This window comes from Oryctolagus cuniculus, chromosome 10 (genome assembly GCF_051225735.1).
Source record: "Oryctolagus cuniculus isolate XC-2025 breed Fujian yellow rabbit chromosome 10, ASM5122573v1, whole genome shotgun sequence".
Taxonomy (NCBI): domain Eukaryota; kingdom Metazoa; phylum Chordata; class Mammalia; order Lagomorpha; family Leporidae; genus Oryctolagus; species Oryctolagus cuniculus.
In genome coordinates, this window is record NC_142876.1 from 28,889,994 (window position 1) to 28,911,007 (window position 21,014).

Genomic DNA, 21,014 nt, shown 5'->3' on the forward strand with positions numbered 1-21,014 from the left:
TTGCAACAGCTGAGACTGGGTCAGACTGAAGCCAGGAGCCAGGAATTTGATCCAGGTCTCCTGTGTGGGTGGCAAGGACTCAATTACTTGAGCCATCACCTGTTCTTCCCAGGGTACACATTAGCAGGAAGCTGGGATTGGGAGCAGAGCTGCACTCAAACCCAAGCACTCTGATATGGGATGCAGGTGTTCTAAGCAGTCTCTTAACTGCTGGGCCAAGTGCCCACGCTTCACAAACTTTTTTAAGTATCCTCATATTGGCTGTACACCCTCTTTTTAGAGCTACTTTTGCTGTACCTTATAAGTTTATCCTACAGTATGTTTTATTTCCATTTTATTTGTCTCAAGATATTGTTAAATTTCTCTTTTAATTTCTTCAGTGACCCACTAGTTGTTCTGAAGCATCTTTTTAATTTCCAATATTTGTATATTTTTCAAAATTCCTCCTAGTTATTGATTTCAAATTTCACTCCATTGTGGTTAGAAAAGATACGCAGTGTAGTTTCCGTCTTCCTTGCTTAGGTTTGTTTTGGGTCCTAACATGTGAACCGTCATGGAGAATGTTCTTTGTACACTTGAGAAGGATGTGTATTCTGTTGCTGCTGTATGGAATGTTTTGTATATGACAGTTAGGTCCATTTTGTATAAAGTGTTGCTCAAGTCCAATGTTTTCTTGTTAACTTCTGCATGAAGGATTTTTTTTCCCATTGTTAGAAGTGGAGTATTCAAGTCCCTGCTACTGTTATTGTACTGCATAGGATTAGTTTTTTATATTTAGCTTCTCCAACATTGGGTGCATATGTATTTACTGTTCCTGTATCCTTTTGATGAATTGGCACTTTTGTCATATAATGACTTTTCTCTCTTTTTAGACTTAATTATAATCTGTTTTGTCTAACATAAGTTTATCCCTGCTCTTTTTGATTTCCATTTGCGTGGAGTATCTTTACCCATCCGTTCACTTTCAGCCTATGTGTGTCCTTAAAAGTTAGATGAGTCTCTTGTAGGCAGCATAGGAAAGGAAAAAGTGCTGATGAGATGATCTTATATGTACAGACTTCACCAAAAACCTGTAATGATAAATATAGTAAATCTGCAGGATCCAAAATCAAAACACAGAAATCAATGACATTTTTATACACTAACCACAAACTATCTGAAAAAGAAATCAGGAAAGCAATCCCATTTACAATAATTACAAAAAAAGTTAAAATACCTAGCAATAAATCTAACCAATGAGGTGAAAGATTTATACACTGAGACTGTAAAATGCTGATGAAAGAAATTGAAGAAACAAATAAATGGAAAGATATCCCATGTTCATGGATTGGAAGAATTACTGTTGTACACAGGTTCATACTACTCAAAGAAATTTACATATTCAGTGCAAAATCTATGAGAATTCCAATGATGTGTTTCACAGAAATAGAAAAATCCTAAAATTTATATGGAACCACAGAAGTTGCTGAATAGCCAAGGCAGTCATGTGCAAAAATAAAAAACAAACAAAAACCAAAACAAAACAGAAAAATAGTAGGAGGTATTACAAGCAATCCTGATTTCAATATGTCCTACAGAGCTATAGTAGTTAGAACATCATGGTACTGGCAAAAATAAATAAATAAATAAAATAAAGACCAATGGAACAGAATGGAGAGCCCAGAAATGAACCCACATATGTGCAGTCAGTTGATTTTTCCAACATAGATGCCAAGAATACATAATGGGAAAAGGAGTCTCTAATAAGTGATGTTGGGAAAACTGGATATCCACATGCAGACAAATGAAATTGGACCCCTATCTGACACCACGTACAAAAGTCAACTCAACATGAGTTAAATTTAGATTTAAATCTAAGACCAGATTTTGAATATGTGAAAGATAATGGCATTAATTTAAGATATTTTTGTCTTTCCAGTCAGAAACATGCTGGTGTTTCTTCATTTTGCAAGATCTCTTTTTTTGTCCAACATTTAAATTTTTTATAATTTTCTTCCTGTAGGTTTTAAACACTTATTATTAATTTACTTTCCTGTTATTTTCTATCTACTAATGGATTTACTGACAAGCTTTCTCTAAAAAAGGGAAGGTAAAGAACAAAGCAAAATGGGATGAAAACTGGGGATTGGAAAGGGATGTACAGAATATTCTAGTTAGGCTATAAACTATCCTGCTAATCTCATTTCTCTTTAAATTTGCTTTAAGCATATAGTAAGAAAACAAGTTAGTAAGAATTTGCTATGAAAATGTGTTACCCATTTTATTGTAAAGTACTGTAAAACACATTATTAGAAAACTTGACTCTAGGGTCTTTTTTAAGCATTTCTCTTCTGCTTGTGGTTTTTGGAATCTTGTACTGACTTGAATGTTATTCTAGGACAGAACATTTTCATACTTTCTTTTGGTGAAGCATAACCATATCAAGTAACATTTCAGAACTATACGTTGCATAATCTTGGGCATTTTCATATAAGAAGGCACTAAAGAGGTTTTATTTTTTGTGAAAGTTCAGCTCTTAAGTAACAGTGACTGTTTTTGATGGGGTAGCTCCAGACCACGTTAGCTTACTTCCCACGCTCTAGTTTTTCTGATGTTCCAAGTGTTAAGTCTAGAGGTCAGAATGACATTTCAGGGCTCTCAATCTCAACCCCGTAATTTAAAAATGAGTATTATTCCATTTATCAAAATGATATTTTTTTAAGTTAAAAATAAATTAGTTTTTTGATATTGTAGTATTTGTATTCATTCTTTAAAACTTGTCTTGGGGCCAGCATTGTGGCTCAGTGTGTAAAGCCATGCCTGTAATGCCAGCATCCCATATGGGTGCTGGTTTGAGTCCCCACTGTTCCACTTCCCCTCCAGCTCCCTGTTAATGCACCTGGGAAAGCCATGGAAGATGGCCCAAGCGCTTGGGCCCCTGCCACCCATATGGGAAACCTGGATGAAGCTCCTGGCTCTGGTCTGACCCAGATCCAGCCATTATGGTCACTTTATGGCCATTTGGGGAGTCAACCAGAGGGGTGTGTGTATGTGTGTATCTCACTCTCTTTGTAATTTTGTTTTTCAAGTAAATAAAATAAACTTCTTTAAAATTTTTTTTCTTGAAAAAAGCTTTTATCTGAAAAAGTCTGCTTAAGTCTGCAATAACAGTACAAAGAATTTTAATTTATATGTATTCAGATTCCCCAAATGTTAAATTTCACATCGACAGGGCCAGTACTGTGGCATGTATAGGTAAAGCCGCTACCTGTAGTGCCAGCATCCCATTGGGTACCAATTCAAGTTCCTGCTGCTCCACTTCCAATCCAGCGCCCTGTTAGTGTGCCTGGGAAGGCAGCGAAGGACGGCCAGGTGCTTGGGCCCCTGAACCCATATGGGAGACTGGGATGAGGCTTCTGGCTCCTGGCTTCAGCCTTGCCCAGCCCCTGATGTTGTGACCATTTGGGGAGTGAACCAGAGGATGGAAGATCCCTTTCTCTGTCTGTCTCTATCTCTCTCTCTAACTGTGCCTTTCAAATAAATAGATAAATATTTTAAAATATATAAATAAATCTTTAAAATTTTTCACATTGACTTATTATTATATCCATTTCTTCAGTGTTTGAGAATAAGTATATAAACACAATGCACCTTTACTACTACCTACTAAAGTGTGCATTTCTTAAACACAAGGACATTTATCCAAAACAGGAAATTAACATTGATAAAGTACTATTGTCTAATCTGTGGACACTTAGCTCTTGTAATTTGTTCCACTAATTTCCTTTCTATGGGGAAAAAAAAGTACTCTTTTGGACCCATTGTCAGGGACCTGGTACCAGAATCCCACATTATAGTCAGTGTCCTCTTCCAGTTTCTCTAGCCTGAAACAGTCCTTCTTGGCCTCATTCTGAAAAATGTGGCACCATTTTTTTTTTTTTAATAGGATGCCCCTCAGTTTGGACTTGTCTGATTGCTCTGGGTTAGATTTTGGCTATGTGGTGAATTTACTGGGGGATACATGATGTCTGTTTGTCCTGTTATTAATGATAATATTAACAGTGACCACTTGTTTAAGGTGGTGTCGCTCCCCCTCTTCGTGGAGGAACGACACAGGACCCTGCGCTGTTCTTTCTGTCTGCTCGGCCTTCCCCGGGTTTGCTGCTGGTTCTTCCCGGGTTGGCTACTATCCCTTCCACCTCCGTGGAAGGGCAGTTCCCCCTGGCCACATTCCCCACTTCCGCAGGGGAGCGGCACACCGCCGGCCGGCTCTCTCGGGGGGCTGCACAGGTGTTCCTTCAGCTAGATGTTCCCCTTAGATGTTCCTGGTGCATGCTGTCTCTCTCCTCCTTTATAGTCCTCCTCCGCCAATCCCAACTCAGCTGCCCACACGCCGAGTACGCTGCTCTCCTCCAATCAGGAGCGAGTCCTACAGTTTATTGGTTGAACTGGAGGCACCTGTGTAGAAGCTGTTTTCTTCTCTCCCAGCGCCATATTGTGGGAGAGCAGATGCATAGAATAAGTCTTAATTCCAGTAACTCAGTCTAGTCCGGATTGTTCCCCACAAGGTGGTGATAATTCAGGTTGTGGTGGTGGTGGTGGTTTGTTTGTTTGTTTGTTTTTGTGTGTTTTTTTTTTTTTTTTTTTTAAGATCTTCATTTATTTGAAAGAGAGATCTTCCGTCTGCTAGTTCACCTCCCAAATGGCTGCAACAGCCAGGGCTGGGCCAGGCCAAAGCCAGAAGCTTCATCCGGGTCTCCCACATGAAAGGCAGGGGCGCAAGTGCTTGGGCCATTTTCTGATGCTTTGCCCAGGCCATTAGCATGGAGCTGGATTGGAAGTGGAACATTTGGGACACAAACTGGTACCCATAGGGGATGCTGGCTTCACAGGCAGTGACTTTACCTGCTATACCACAGTGCCAGTCCCAGTATTTAATAGTTTTGAAGAACACGATTATTATGTTTTCTTTTGTTTTTGCTCTTCTTTTGTGAAATTAGCCCTGGAGTTTTCCCCAAGACTCAGTAGAAATGCCGATTTACGTGTAAGCCTTCTTTAAATGACTTTCAGACTGCTCTATTTTGGACATTGTCAGCACCTCGAGACCTGATCATTTCAGTACATTTTGTTCCTGTCTGACACTGTCTTTCCCCCTAGGCTGCAAGCTCCACAAGGATAGGGATGCGTGTATTTTGCTCCTCACCCTTTGCTCAGCGCCCAGAACTTTCCTACATGCAGTAGACAGCGAGTGCCACTGGCTGATGGGCTGCTTGGTTGGTTAGTGACCGGATGGAAAAGTGAATTGTTCATTTGTAGAAATTTTCAAATCTTCCCCCTTACTATAAGCTCTATTTTGAGTTCAGATAGCTTAAGCATCACCTACCACAATTGTGGTAATTTGATAAACTTCTGTTTTCATGGTTACTGACTTGCTTCTCAGAGGTCTGACTGTGTCGCCTCATGTGTGCACTGTTTTGTCGTCCGCCTTGCCAGATTAACCTTGCATTGCCCTGTTTCAACGTCAGTCTTTTTAAAAGGCCTGAAATGTGACACCAGTGAAATTGCTGAAGATGATGATGATGACGGCAATGATTGTTCCTTATTGTTTTACTTTGTTTGCAATACCCCTTCACAATTTTGGAGCAGTTTTGAAGTTTTTGCTTCAATGTTGTGGGGTTGAGGCTTAGCGAGATCAAATACCCACTATTTTAAAGCTTGCAGTTGCTGGATTGTGTCTGGATGTCTAAGTCTTCTGACTCCTAGTTCAGTACTCCCTCTCCCTTGGCACTTCCATAGTCTTAACAGTGTTACTTCCTGTCTGCCAGGACTGAGAAGAGGAAATATCTTATGTCATTTTGTTTTACCAAGGCAGATTTCTTATGGTTCGCTGATGACACCCTCATATGCTGAGGCTTTTTTTCCCTGTAAACAAATCTTTCTTCTTTGCTAGTAAATGAACTTTATTAATTAGAGCACTTTTAGGTTCACAGCAAAACTGAGTAGAGAGAACAGAGTTCCCGTGGAGCCCTTGCCTCTGCACCTCCCCCACTATCAACATCCTGTTCATTTGTGGCAACTGATGAGGCTGCATTGACACATCATTGACCCAAAGGCCACAGTTTACATAAAGCTTTGTTCTCCGTGAGCCCTAATGTATACATCCTGATACTACATCCTATGGTTTGGATAAATGTATGATGATGTGTAGCCACCGCTGTAGTGTCACATAAAATACTGTCACTGCTCTAAAAACACTGCGCTTTGGCCATCCATCCATCCTTCCCCATTACCCCTGGCAACCACAAACCTTTTACTATTGCCATAGTTCTGCCTTTTCAGGAACGCCGCGTAATTGGAGTCCTATGTACAGCACATGACCTTTCCAGGTTGGCTTTTTTTCACATAGTAATAAGTAATATACGTTTAGGCCCCATTGGTGTCTTTTTGTAACTTGATAGCTCATTCCTCATTCATGCTGAAGAATATCCCACTGTCTGGCTATACTGAAGCCTGTTTACCTGTTCACCCACTGAAGCACACCTTGGCTACTTCCAAGTTTTGGCATTTATGAATAAAGCTACTAAAAACACCCGTGTGCAGGTGTTTATGTGGACATGGGTTTTCAGCTCTGTAGGGTAAATTCTAAGGTGCACAGCTGCTTAATTGTACAGTAAGAATATATTTAGTTTTGTAAGAAACTGCCAAACTGTCTTCCCAAGTCACTGTACCATTTTACATTCCCACCAGTGAGGAAGGGAAGCCTCTGCTGCTCCCTGTCCTTGCCAGCATTTGGTGTTATCAGTGTCTGCGTTTTGGCCGTTCTGCTGGGTCTGTGGTGGTGCCTCCTTGTTCTAATTTCCATTTCCCCAGTGGCATATGGTTTGGGCTTACCTGCTATCCATATATCTTTTCTGGTGAGGTATCTGGGCAAATCTTATGCCCATTTTTAAAATTTGAGGTATTCATTTTCTTTTTTTCTTTATTTTTTTTTTTAAATTCTCTTTTAATGGTGGTTTTCTTGGGCACCATCTAGTGAAGTTACACAGAAAACTTTGAGGACATAAAGAATGATTTATTTTTTCAAAGGAAAACTCCTGTCTTTCTGTTTCTCTCCTTTTACCTTTGTCTTTCAGTTATACCTGCCGCCACTTGCGGAGATATGTTTATGTGTTGGACAAACTGTATTTCCCCCACTCTCACTGTTCTACGCTTCAGCATTGCTTCTCGACCCTCAGTGACAATGGAGAGGAACTCTTGTCTCTAACTTGCTCTCACATTCTCAGATCCTATGCTTCCAGGTTATTAACCTCTGCTGTCCATTTACTGCATGCTGCATGTCTGTGTGACTGATATTTGCATGTTTGAATGAAATACTTGTCAATTTAATGATTTAAGAGAAAGCTGACATTTAAAATGACACTAAATAATTGCTTAATACAATGGATTTGTCTCTTTACAAATGTCTTTTTTTTTTTTTTTTTTTAACTAATGTCTTCTTAAGTACTTAGTATTGCTTCATGGGAGAGAGGAAAGTGGTCCGCCACATAGCTGTCATGTACATGTCAGAACTTCTCTAAGCTTTGTTCTCTTTGACTTACTTTATAATAGTTGGACTGCTTTGTCTGATTTGTAATGAAATGGACTGTGTAGTTATTGTTAATTGCAAGTAAATTTTCCGTTCTCTTTCTTGCTCAGCAAGCATAGCTGAGAGCTGACTGTAGGGCTTCACCCCGACTCTAGTAGGGGCACATGCAGTTGAGCAAGTTGATTTTATAGGAAGGTAGAAATTTATCATATTGGGGTTTTTATATTTCTTTCTTACTTTATTTACATATAGAATAGTTATAAAATCAGCAAGCTGTGATGTGTCATGGATAAATGAAGATCAAACAGAATGAGATGAGCTATCATTCTCAAATATCAGAGAAAATCAGCACCTGCTGTTTAGTGTGTATCACGCAGCAAAATAGAGGGCAGTATGACCTCACCGCTTTGTACTTCGCAGGCAACGTTTCTGTAAGTCCGAGCTGACTTGTGCCAGTGATGTACTGCTAGCTATATGGGATGATTTAAGGCAAGGTCTTCACTGCCAAATGATTTAGAGAAAGAAGGGGGAACTCCATGACAGAAGATGATGAGAAACATAATTTAAAAATATTCTTCTAGATGAAGAAACATACAAAAGCTTTAGGCTGCACATTCTTTATTTTATTTATTTATTTGAGAGGTTACAGAGAGAAAGACAGAAAGAAAGGTCTTCCATCTGCTGGTTCACTCTCCAAATTGCCACAACAGCCTGAGCTGAGCTGATCCGAAGCCAGGAGCTTCTTCTGAGTAACCCACACTATTTGCAGGGGCCCAAGCAGTTGAGCCATCTTCTGCTGCTTTCCCAGACCATAGCAGAGAGCTGGATCAGAAGAGAGAAGTAGCTAGCACATGAACCGGTGCCCGTATGGGACGTCAGTGCTGCAGCACAGTGCCGACCCCCAGGCTGCACATTCTGTCTGCGTGAAAATACTTCATTAGCAAAGGAAGACGGTGGTGTGCCTTAAGTGGCAGACTTTTCCTGGTAGCAGAAAGATTTTAGAGACTCTCAGGACAATGTTGATTAGGCACTTCTTGAGTGCATGCTTTTGCAAAAGCAAAACATCAGGTATAGAAAGGCGAGTGGAACTGAATCTTAAGTATTTAATACAGGAGAATTCGCCAGATCTGTCAGACTGTAGAGCCAGTGACTCTGCAGTGACATACCTAAAGAGAGTGAGTACCAGGTAAGTGAGTTTCACTCCTAAGAATTGGAGATGGGGCTTGTCCGCTTGCAGGGGATGGGAAAGCTGCTGCTGACCTTTGAGTCTCAAATGGGCGGCATAATTGATCTTCCCATCATGAAGAGGGTGTCAGTCAGGGCTCTGCACAAACCTGACACGGGATTTTTATGTGTACATAACAAGAGGGGAGCAGATAGTGAGTGATTTAAGTATTCACTGACATTTTACCGGCTAGCAAGTCTGAAATCTGTGTGGCAGGTTGACTGGCAGAAAATTTAGACTTGCATTGATGCCTCGAATCCTGCATCCACGGGGCAGGCCAGCAGGCAGAGACCCAAGCAGGCTTTTGAGGCTGTACCTCAACCTGCAGGCAGATTCCTTCTTCCTCTTGAAACCTCATTCTTTACCCTTCAGCTGACTGGACGAGTCGCCCTTGTATTACCGAGGGGAGTCGGCCTCCCTTCAAGTCAGGTGAGCGTAGTTGTGAGGCACAGCTGCAAATACCTCACAGGAACCCCAGCCTGGCTTCCCTGTTTCTTCCTTGTGTGTGTATCATTCATTGTGATACGTTTTGTAGCTTCTTTTGCTTGCACGTTGCTAACCCTCATGAAGACACCTGGTAGCAGGTTCTGCCATTGGCCATTTGTGACAGAGGCCACGCTACTTCCCTGTAGAATCAGACCTCTTACTTGGCAGGAGCACAGAGGAGAGATGAACGTATGACCGACTGGAAGAGAAGGACAAGGAAGATGCGTAGGGAGGAACACCAGTAGGGAGGAACACATCATAAGGCGCCACGTGGCAAGAGCAGCGTGCGATTCCTGCACCTGCCCATGGCTCCCGGCACGGCCCAGCCTGCACTCACTTTCTCAGTGGGCACAGAATTGCTCTCCTTTCCCCTGTCTCTCCTTTCGGCGTTTTCCCTGGGATTTCCTCGTCCCTTACCCATTGGATCCCTCCCCCCACACCGCTCTTACCTCCCAACTAAGGTTCAGGGAGTTAAAGCCTCCAAAAGTGCTTTTCCAGTGCGCAGAACAGCCTTCAGGTGCCTCTGTAATGAAATGTCAGGTGGGGAACTGAGGACACACTGTGGGGACAGCTAAACCTTCTGGTGGCTTTGAATTTGCTTGCTCACAGTCTTGCACCCTCTCTGCCCGCGTTCCAGGGCCAGTGGACTAGATACGCTGTCTCTGGGTCTCCTGGTGTGCCAGGTGCTGTCCACCTTTTCAGATGGGCAGAGAAGAAACACGGGACTAATACAGTGCGCTGGTTAAGGGTGCGGGCTCTGGAGTGTAGTGCCAGCCACACTGCTTGCTGCCTGACACAGCAGACCAGACCCTGTGCCATTCAGGACAGACCTCAGCATGTGGGTGTGATTTGCGTAAAAGGAGGTATCTGGTCACCTTCTCATGCTGTGTTCATTTGCAAGTGAGTAACATCCTGCATAACAAACATGGTGACACATGGTCAAGTGCAGCTGAGTCTCTGCAGCTGAAAGATTTTTTTAACAGAACTACATTATATAGGAAGCCAAGCCAAGCCACGCCGAAGTCTGAATGGAGCAGTCAGAGACTCACATGACGTTTGGTTATGTGGAATGTCTCAGACATCACTCAGTTCCTAGAGAGAAATATAAGCTTATTCCTTAAGCAGGAGCTCTACCTTAGTCTAACATGAATTACTGCTGCTCCACAAATGCCCACATCAGAGGCCTGGAGCCAGGAGCCGGCAGCTCAGCCCAGGTCGTCTGTGTGGACGGCAGGGACCCAATTACATAAGCCCTTGCCAGTCTCCCAGAGTCTGCTTCAGCAGGAAGCTGGAGTCAGGCGCCACAGCTGGGAATCGAACCCAAACCTGCTGCTGTGGGATGTGGGCATCTTAACTGATGTCTTAACCAAGGGCCGCTTTCTTAGGTTTCAGGGTGGAGTGGTGAAGAAGTTTTATAAGAAATCTGTGCAGTAAGAAAATACTTCCTTTCCTTTGTCTTTAATGGATTTTCTATTTAATTTGTGTATTTTGCGGACATTGAAAGTGTAGCCATTAATGCCATTTTCATTCATTCAAAGCAAAGCAAAGGCAGGGCAAGGGCTGGTGCCCAGGTGATCCTGCCGCTGTGACACACTTTATTGTAACCCAGTCTTTCCGTATATTTCTGCATGACGCTAGAAAGCTGAGAGAGAACATCAGCAGTGTTTAAATATTATTTTCTAATATTTTATTAGAAATTGTTGGTTTAAAACCACTCTGTTCTCTTCTTAAAAAACTAAGCATGCTAGCACTGTCATCTTTGGCTAGTTAATATTCTGCCAAGATCAAAGGTTACTGACTTTTAGGGGTCAAAGCACTCTTTTAGAATCTATTAAAAATTGTGAACCCTCTCTCCAAAAGACAGAAATGGCAATTTTTGCCTCTAGACTTCGAGATTACATGAATCTGATTTAGTGAGAAGATTGGATATAGCTCCTGTAAAAGAGGTGGCCCTGCGTCCCCCTCTGAAGGGAAAAGTGGGTGCAGTGAGATGGAAGTTTGAGCTGGCATGGTAGCTCCGCCCCATAAAAGATGCTTTCTTTCTTTTTAAATCTTTAATTGGTTAATTAGTTAATTTGGAAGGTAGAAAAAGAGAAAAAGAATGAATTCATTCAAGCCAGATCTCCCACATGGGTGGCAGGAACCCAATTCCTTGAGCCGTCACCACTGTCTCACAGGGCTGGGGTTGGCATTAGCAGGAACCTGGAGTCTGGAGCTGGAGCAGGGGTTTGAACCTTGGTACTCTGATGTGGGAATGTAGCCACCTTTTTTTTTTTTTTTTTTTTTTTTAAGATTTATTTATTTGAAAGGCAGAGAGAGAGAGAGAGAGAGAGAGAAGTCTTCCATCCACTGGTTCACTCCCCAAATGGTTGCAATGGCCAGGGTTTGTTCAGGCTGAAGCCAGGAGCCAGACTCCCATGTGGGAGCAGGGGCCTAAGCACTTGGGCCATCCTCTACTGCTTTTCCTGGGCCATTAGCAGAGAGCTGGATGGGAAGTGGAGCAGCCAGGACTTGAACTGGTGCCCATATGAGATGCTGGTACTGCAGGTAGAGGCTTAACCTTCTATGCCACAGCGATGCCTCCCCCCTCCCCCCGTTTAAAGATTATTTGTTTATTTGAAAGACAGAGTGACAAAGAACAAGAGGGAATGGGGATAGGAGGGAACCAGATTGATTGATCTTTTATCTGGTGGTTCATTCCCCAAATAGCTGTAACAGCCAGAGCTGGGCCAGGCCCAAACCAGGAGCCAAGAACTCTATCCAGGTCTCCCATGTGAGTGGCAGGGATGCAAGTATTGACCGATCATTTGTTGCCTTCCCAGGCACAGTGTCAGGGAGCTGGATATGGACCAGAGTAGCTAGGGCTCAAACTTGCACTCTAATATAGGATGTGGGTATCTCAAGCGGTAGCTTATTCCACTGTGCCACAACACCTGCCCCAGATGTGAGTGTGTTAACTGCATTTTACTGCTAAGCTGAATACCCCCCCCACACACACACACACACCACCACCAAAGTTTTGAGACCCAGAGTCATCCTCTCTTTTGCTCTACCACCCTCAGTGTCTGGCCTTCAGATTCTGCATTGCAGACAGCAGGAGGCTGGAAGGTCCGAGGATTGGATGTGAACTTCCATGCCAATAGTCAGTGATAGGACTGGCCGTCCACCATGGAAGACTTGAGGCAGTCTGTAGCTGGGCGACCATGTGGTCTGCTAAACTGTCTTCCAGGCTAAGAAGGGGCAAGGATAGTTACGGGGACAGTTAACAGCCTCTGCCACAGCCCTGGGTGACAAGATGAACAGGTGCTTACTCAGTACTGCTGGGTGACAGTCCAGAGCCAGGAGGAGGACAGAACAAAACCACTGGAGGACATTGTTTCCTTAAACCATGTGTTACATAAAAATTAGTAATGAGTAAAAAGAGATCTCTTCCAACACGGGTATCTGAAGTGGCCTCAGACAAGTAGGACTTGAGCAGCAATAGACAGTGTGGTTAGTGGAGCAGGTATGGAGCACTCATGTGGAAGAGTACATGGTGTGTTCTTGGGCAGGAAGTAGGGTCGTTTGACAGCAGCAGATAGAGATTAATCAGTATTGCAACTCGCTGTGTTGTCTAGAGCAGGGCTCCTGACAGTCTTGGTGCTAGGCTAGGGTGTGGGGAGCAACTGGGAGCAACTTGGACTAGACTAAGTTACTGGAATTAAGACTTATTCTATGCATCTGCTCTCCCACAATATGGCGCTGGGAGAGGAGGAAACAGCTTCTACACAGCTGCCTCCAGTTCAACCAATAAACAGCAGGACCTGCTCCTGATTGGAGGAGAGCAGCGTACTCGGCGTGTTGGTAGCAGAGTTGGGATTGGTGGAAGAGGACTATAAAGGAAGAGAGAGACAACATGCACCAGGAACATCTATCTGAAGGAACACCTGTGCAGCCCCTGAGAGAGCCGGCTGGCGGTGTGCCGCTCCCCTGCGGAAGTGGGGAATGTGGCAGGGGGAACCGCCCTTCCACGGAGGTGGAAGGGACAGTGGCCAACCCGGGAAGAACCAGCAGCAAACCCGGGGAGGGCCGAGCAGACAAAAGAACAGCGCAGGGTCCTGTGTCGTTCCTCCACGAAAACGGGGAGCGACACTAGGGCATTTTGTAGGTTTTGGTTTCCTTCCCTCCCTCCCTCCTTTCCTTCCTTGTTGTTGTTCTTCTTCCTTTTTTGTTTATTTTTTTCTCTCTCATTTTGTGTTTTTGTTTTCTTCTGTTTGTTCTCTGTGTATGAAAGAGAGAGCGAATATGAGAAAAAGACTTTGTGTAGGCAGTTGAGCTGTACTTGGTGTTTTTGAGCATGAGTGTTAGAGTCAAATTAGGCCTCATTTGATGATTGTCTTGCATTTAAAAGAATTTGAGAGGGAAGAATCAGAGTTAGGTTAAAGACCAATGCAGAGACAAAATTTTTAATAGTGGAGATGAAATTAGAAGGAAATACATTTTGAAAACTAAGAATTAGAAAACCATATTGAGATTACCATAATTAACCATGGAAATGATACCATATGACATATTAGTAGTCAACACTAGTTCTGTGCATGAAATTAGTTCTTGTTAATCAACACGGCAAATATTAAGTATGTATCAGCAGTGTGGTTTATCTTTTCATGCTGAAAAAGTATGCTAGAGATATTCTCATTACCAATATTCAAAATTTTCTATGTAATCCAGTTGGTAAAAGGCTGATTCTTCAAGAGTAAGACTTTTTAAACTCTCCATTTAAAAAAATCTACTTTAATATACTAGAGATACGGCAAAATCCCCAATCCTGGATGATTTTTCAGTTGTAAATTGCATATGTAAGATAAAGAATGATGATTCAAGAAATCTATTCGCCGGCGCCGCAGCTCACTAAGCTAATCCTCCGCCTTGTGGCGCCGGCACACCGGGTTCTAGTCCCGGTCGGGGCACCGGATTCTGTCCCGGTTGCCCCTCTTCCAGGCCAGCTCTCTGCTGTGGCCCGGGAGTGCAGTGGAGGATGGCCCAAGTGCTTGGGCCCTGCACCCCATGGGAGACCAGGATAAGTAACTGGCTCCTGCCATTGGGTCAGCGTGGTGCGCAACGGCCGCGGCGGCCATTGGAGGGTAAACCAACGGCAAAGGAAGACCTTTCTCTCTGTCTCTCTCTCTCTCACTGTCCACTCTGCCTGTCAAAAAAAAAAAAAAAAAAAAAAAAAAAGAAGTCTATTCAATCTTATTGTGACTACAGTTCCATGGGGACCATAATTAGTAACAGTGTATTTATATGTGAAAATTCCTAGGAAAATAGAGTTTAAGTGTTCTTACCACAAAAAACTATATGATGTAATGGATATGACTCAGTCATTTCACAATGCATATATTAATGCATCATGTTTCATCTATATATAATTATATGTAATGGTGAAGACAGTGAATTCTGTTAATATCTTTGAATTTGTCCTAAAGAAAGAACTTAACTAAGGAAAAGTAACATTTAAGAATAAAGAAATGGTCAAGTAAACTGTAAATGCTCTCAGTTCATTGGAATTTTATACAACTTTGAAAATAGTAGAAAGAAAAATGACTTGAGATGTAGAAAGCATTTAATATAATGTTAAGTGCAAAAGATTTTAAAATTATATGGCCGGCGCCGTGGCTCAATAGGCTAATCCTCCACCTTGCGGCGCCGGCACACCGGGTTCTAGTCCCGGTCCGGGCGCCGGATTCTGTCCCGGTTGCCCGTCTTCCAGGCCAGCCCTCTGCTGTGGCCAGGGAGTGCAGTGGAGGATGGCCCAGGTGCTTGGGCCCTGCACCCCATGGGAGACCAGGAAAAGCACCTGGATCCTGGCTCCTGCCATCGGATCAGCGCCGTGCGCCGGCTGCAGCGGCGACCTTTGGAGGGTGAACCAACGGCAAAGGAAGACCTTTCTCTCTCTGTCTCTCTCTCTCACTGTCCACTCTGCCTGTCAAAAAAAAAAAAAGAATTATATGCTGCTATTAAAACAGCTATATAAAATTACCTTCATCAAATTAAATTCTTATGAGCAAAAAAAATCTAATGTAAAAAAATAGTTGTGGAACATTGGTAAAATATACATGCAATTTACTTTTAAAATATGTCAAATGTATTTATTTATTAAGAATTTTTAAAGTTTCATACAAATTTAACTTGTAAGTTTCCCCCTTCCCTATTCCTTGCCCTCATCCCTGCTGCCTCAAGTTAGAAGACTTCTTTGGCTTGATTTCCCTTCCCTCCCTTCTCCCCCAGCCGACATCATGCAATGTCGTTTTATTAATTGGCAAAGAACCTCAGTGAATTGTGGGCGTGGATAGGAGTTCCCCAATGTGTGATCAGAGAAGTTCTCCCATGGGTTCTTTCTGGATTTTTATAGGTTCCATTTGATGGGTTTTTTTTTTTTTTGGCCCTTCTTTTGAACTGAGTGGGTTTATAATTCTAAGCAAGCACAACAGTAAATCATTTCTATATCTAAACTGTAGCACTTTGAAATTCACGAGTAGTTTTGCCCATTTGGTATGTTTTTTATACTGTGGTTTTTAAAAAGTCACATCTGGTGCCATTTTATTGCTGTGAAAGAATCGCGTCTTCATTCTAAATCTAAGATAATATTCTAATACTTTTCCTCAAAAGAGTTCTTAAAAATTTCTAGAATGATCTTGTCATAGTTTCCCATTCACTGACTCTGTAATGAATAAATATTTGAAGCCATAGCAATAATTTTTCATGCATATGATACTGTCTTAATAATTCCGTTGTGGCTATGCGCTTTATTGATTTCTGTGCCACTTCTGTGGCCTGAAGTGAAATGTATTGCCCCACGGAAGCCATTATGGTTTCCTTTCGAATTACGGCTTCACTGCTCGCTCCTGTGCGCGGGCTTCTTCTCTGTCTGCAGTGCAGTGTTCGGTCCCTGGATTTACTGGGGCCCTGGATTCCCCCCATCGCCCTCGCCTTGTCCTGTGTGTGAAGATGAGACAGGAAAGTTGGTAAGAAAATGCAGCAGGCAGCCACCCCTGGAGAACCCGCTCTTCAGACTTCCGTGTCTCCTGGCGTTGGGCTTCCTTCCTGCAACAGGAGTGAGTGTCGGCGCGCACGCTGCGGAAGAAAGGAGCCCTGCCCAGGCTTCTCTGAGGGCCTGCTCCCTGGCCATTCCCTTTTAGATTCTTTTGTTTCAGTTGTTAGAAGCCCTGAAGGCTTGTTCTTAAGGCCATCCTCTCTTAATTTTCACTCAGGCATTGTCCTCTAAATGCCCCCTATTTGCCTGTACTTCCCAAATTGATTACTCCAGTGGCAATTCTGATCTGTTGGACCCACACTGTCAACCAGCTGCTGTAATGTCACCACTCCCACCTCTCACATAACCACCCCATCCCCAGGCGAACGCCTTAGCTTTCTCCACAGACCTTGTCTTTCAGCCTCCTCCATCTCCGTAAATGGTGCCTGCATTCCTCACGTTCTTCCCCCACCTCTATCCTTACTGTATCCATTTCAGCTTTATATCCAAACTATCAGTGGAGTCACTCTGCTCTGTTCAGTCCCCACTGCCAGTCACCCTAGCTCAGCTTGCCCTTGACGCCTACCTGCGTCTCCTCCACCACCTCCCTCGCTCCCTCTCCCTGGATTTCCTCGTCTGGCAGTCTTCATCATGTATTCCGGGCCAGATTATTTTCTTCCTTGCTCAAACCCTTTAGTGCAGAGATGAGAACCTCTGGCCCACGGGCCGTATAAAACACCAAGGTCATTTGGTCTGCCCTGCCAAGGAAGCCTCAAGCGGCACTTGAAATGCAATAAATCTAGAGCAGGCAGACTTCTAAGTTGAGAATTTTGTAGGGCCTGTGGATGATGTTATAAATATCCAAATGGCCCTTGGCAGAATAAAGCTTCCCACCCCCGCCGCAATGATTCCTGTTGCCGTTAGGGTGGTGCATTCTCCAGCCATCCCAACTGTCGTCTCCAGGATTTCTGTCCCTTCCTGTTTTAGGACTTGGTACATGCTCTTTCCTGGCTTTTCCCTACTCTGTATCTCTGAGATTTGTCCCTTCCTTGGACAGATTTTTTTCCCTACCCCCAATCCGTTAGTATTGTGCATATATTCTGGCCTTACCCCACCTGAGTAGATTGTAAGTTTCACAAGCATAGGAAGTATGTGTTGTTAACCACGATTTTTTATTCAGTAGATGCTTCATATTTACTGAGAATTAATTATTTTAGTTTATTTAAATTAATTTTGGCAGACTTGATCATGCTACTAATGATCCCTTCTACAGGATTTCCTTGGCCAGCAGCAGTTCGGTAGCCACTCTACCACAGTGCCCACCACATCTTCCAAGTACCACTCAGGAAAGCATCAGGAGATAATGAAGTATTCTGGTTAGAGTTTCCACAGATAGGCAGTAAAACTGCTGGCAGAGGATGGGTCGGTTATTTTTCTGGAATATGTAGAGTTACGTTGCCTTTTTCCTCTAGTAAAATATTTTACAGATTTTCCATTTTTTGGATATCTGGTAACTATGACCATCAAGGCAATATCAACTGCTTTGAAAGATGCCCTGTAAAAATGCAAAATAACATTTACTCTGTTAATCAAAAGAACAGAGAACTTACAGTAGCATTGTTTTATATTATATTTGTGTCTTAGAATTTCAGTATACCGCTGGAATAGTTTGGAACAGAGTGGTTCTAATAGATTTCACTATGCTCCCCTCCAATTTTTCTTTAGCACAAATCCATTATGGAGATTGTAATAATAGTAAAACAAGGAAAGTTCCAGAAATAAAGATAAGAAATAAAATATTTCATTGTGGATCTTAGAAATAACATCCTTTGTAATTCAAAATTACCTGCTAGAAAAACAAACTTACTGTACCATACCCAATTGTGAATGTTCAGAAAAATATTTCCAGTACTTATAAGAACATTGTAAGATTTATTGAAGACTGAAAATAATCTTAAAACCTCCACCCAAACTACATGTTATAACAGCCTGCCCTGGTGAGCTATACACAGAAGCCACCAACTTGCAGTGTGTGATTTACTGTTTGGAGGGAAAATTTTTAGATTAAAATAGGACCTAAAATATAACACAAGTCACTTATTAGCCAAGTAAATTTTTGATTTGTGAGAACGATGTCATGAGAATTTTGGCATATGGAAATAAAATAAGAAGACATTATAGAATCTTAGGTCCCCAAAAATGGTAGATCTGGTTTTTTTCCCACCAAATGCTTCTCCAGTACAGGCCTCCCAGTACAAGGAGACTCATTGAGACTCAGTTGATGTACCTGTGGGTGTGTGGGTGTGACCAGAGTTCCTGAATACAAGCACTCTACAATGCAATTTAGACTATGTGTATGAGGATTTGGAGTGGGTACAAAATTCCCCAAATCGGATGCTCTTCCCCTGGGGCTGCCATTTGCAGGGAATTTCATGTACATATTCAGACATGCAGACTTGCACAACTGCTTATTATAGAAATATTCTTGGTTACTAAATGTCTAACAGACTTAAACATACAGGTTTCCCGTATATGGAAGAAAAGTAATTCCACCCACTCTGCATGCTTTGGCATGTCACGATGCCAGCCTGTAACACTGATTTGACTTCCAGAATTTAAATAGGCCGTGATGTAAATCAGAAGTTAATGTCTCACCTTCTGGCTCCCAGTACCTAAATCAGCATCCTCATGACGAGGAAGGTAGATCGTCCTAGTGTGGCCCCAGAGTGGAAAAGGCATCTGTTCCAATCCAGTCCCTCCACGTCACTTGGACAACAGAATGATTTATGCTGTGTTACAAACGACGAGGAAGCAGAAGAGGATACAGAGAAGTTCAGTGGTTTGACAGAGAGCACCCAGCAAGCTAGAAGGAGAATCCAAGTCTTCCTGGAGTCCCTGCTCTGATCAGTTTCCTCTTACCGAATGTCACAGCATTGTAAAGATAAATGGATCTCACTACACGTGTGCTTAGTGAATTTTTCTCAGTAGATGGCTTCCTGTATTTTTAAAAGATTGCATGTCTTGAGATTTTAAAATTTCAGTTCTATTCTGTTATATTTTAAAGTGCCTGTTTAACAGATCTGAGCTGGAATAGGAACTGAAGAGATAGTTCATGTGGGATTCTTGGTTGATCTTAAACTGGAATCACATGTGTTCCAAGAGGGCGCTTGTTTGGCACAACAGTTCTGCAGACCAGCAGTGTGTAAGAGGCAGTTCATTAAAAATTAATTTTAAAGTGAACTTTAGATGTCCTGTATAGATTTTTTTAAAGACTGCAGATTAGAGATCTCAGTATGAAACAAAATATTTTCTTTGCCCAGTAGTAGTGATAGTAGCTAATATTTATTGAGGTCGTACTCTGTAACAGATGCTGTTCCAATTATTAACTTTGTTTACAACCCTTGTCTCTACTGTGGAGGAACAGTGTTTTCTTTCTTCTTACTATTTCTTGAGCTCTTTAGTTAGTGTAGGGTTAATCTTATGAATGTAAAAGTAAGCTGAAAGTAAGATCATTGTAAAAATTAAGGGAATGAAGAGGAGAGGAAGGAGGAGGAAAGGTAGGCGCATGGGCAGGAGGGAGGGCAGGGGTAGGGAGTGTCACTGTGTTCCTAAGTCTGCATGCATATATATATATATATATATATATATATATATGAAATACACGAAACCTGTATACCTTAAATAAATTTTTTTTTAAATCCTCAGAGCAACTCCATGGATGTTCTATTATGCCCATTTTATCTGGTTAAGGTAACGCCGCATGGAGTGACTAAATCACTTGCTAGTAGATGGTGGGGTTAGTATGTTCTGGCGCTAGCATCCGTGCTGCAGAACACATGCAGCCTCCTATGCAGTGTGATTGTATGAAGTAGCTTTCAGTTTGCTATCATTTCAGCCCATCCCAAAGCCCACCGCAAATCTAGAGCTGGTATTACTTGCAGTTACACATTTTAAACTATATTTGTGTCTAAGTTCTTGAAGATTGTTCTTAAAGATTGCTTATAAAAACTTGATTTCAAGTTAAAGTACAGCCAGCACAGAAGTCCATTACAGTTCTCACTTATAAAAAACTTATAAAAACTTGATTTCAAGTTAAAGTACAGCCAGCACAGAAGTCCATTACAGTTCTCACTGTACCCCTATTCTGATTTCTGTCTCCTAACAAATAGCACCTCCTGTTTTCCAGGGCTCTTAATCCTTGTAAAATTTCATAGTCTTATATTTGAAATGTCCAAGTTTTGACTTAATTTTTGATAGAGGTTTGATTAATTTTTTTCTTTGTCAAAGTACTAGTGGATGTGGGCTCTTCTGAAATAGTTTTTAGCCAGATTTTGCAGAGTAAGCATTTGTGTAGGTTTTTAAGGTTACCCCAAAGTAAAAGCAATTAGCAACTGAATATCATTTGTAATGATGACTAACAAGTCTTCTTGTTCCTCTGTTCAGTGACTAACAATTACTTTAAGTAAGCAAACTGTAAGTAAAAAAAAAAAAAATGCAGACGTTTTCTTAAGGATTTAGAAGTATAGTAATGTGCATTCTTACAACTACTGTTTATATGGACTTTAAAAACGTTTACTTCAGTTCATTCTTGTACCTCATCATGTTGATGCTATTAATTTCTTTTCCTTTGTGCATTTGTTTTCAAGTAGCACATACTAGGAAGTTCAGGTCCCCATTATTCGTGACAGTAGAAGTCTAAAGAAATCAGCATGTGGTTTCTGTACCTC

At 42.1% G+C, this 21,014-nt stretch overlaps 1 protein-coding gene across 6 annotated transcripts in view; it reads left to right on the forward strand.

The window, feature by feature from the left end:
* DYM (dymeclin) overlaps positions 1-21,014 on the forward strand; it is a 372,541-nt gene that overhangs the window by 205,363 nt on the left and 146,164 nt on the right. For 3 of the 6 annotated variants that reach the window (XM_051851233.3, XM_089305764.1, XM_089305762.1), the window contains one exon: positions 7,113-7,277. The exons of the other annotated variants lie outside the window; for them this stretch is intronic. In XM_051851233.3, coding sequence (XP_051707193.1) covers positions 7,113-7,277 — 165 coding nt within the window. The remainder of the gene's footprint in view (positions 1-7,112; positions 7,278-21,014) is intronic. 6 annotated transcript variants of the gene reach the window in all.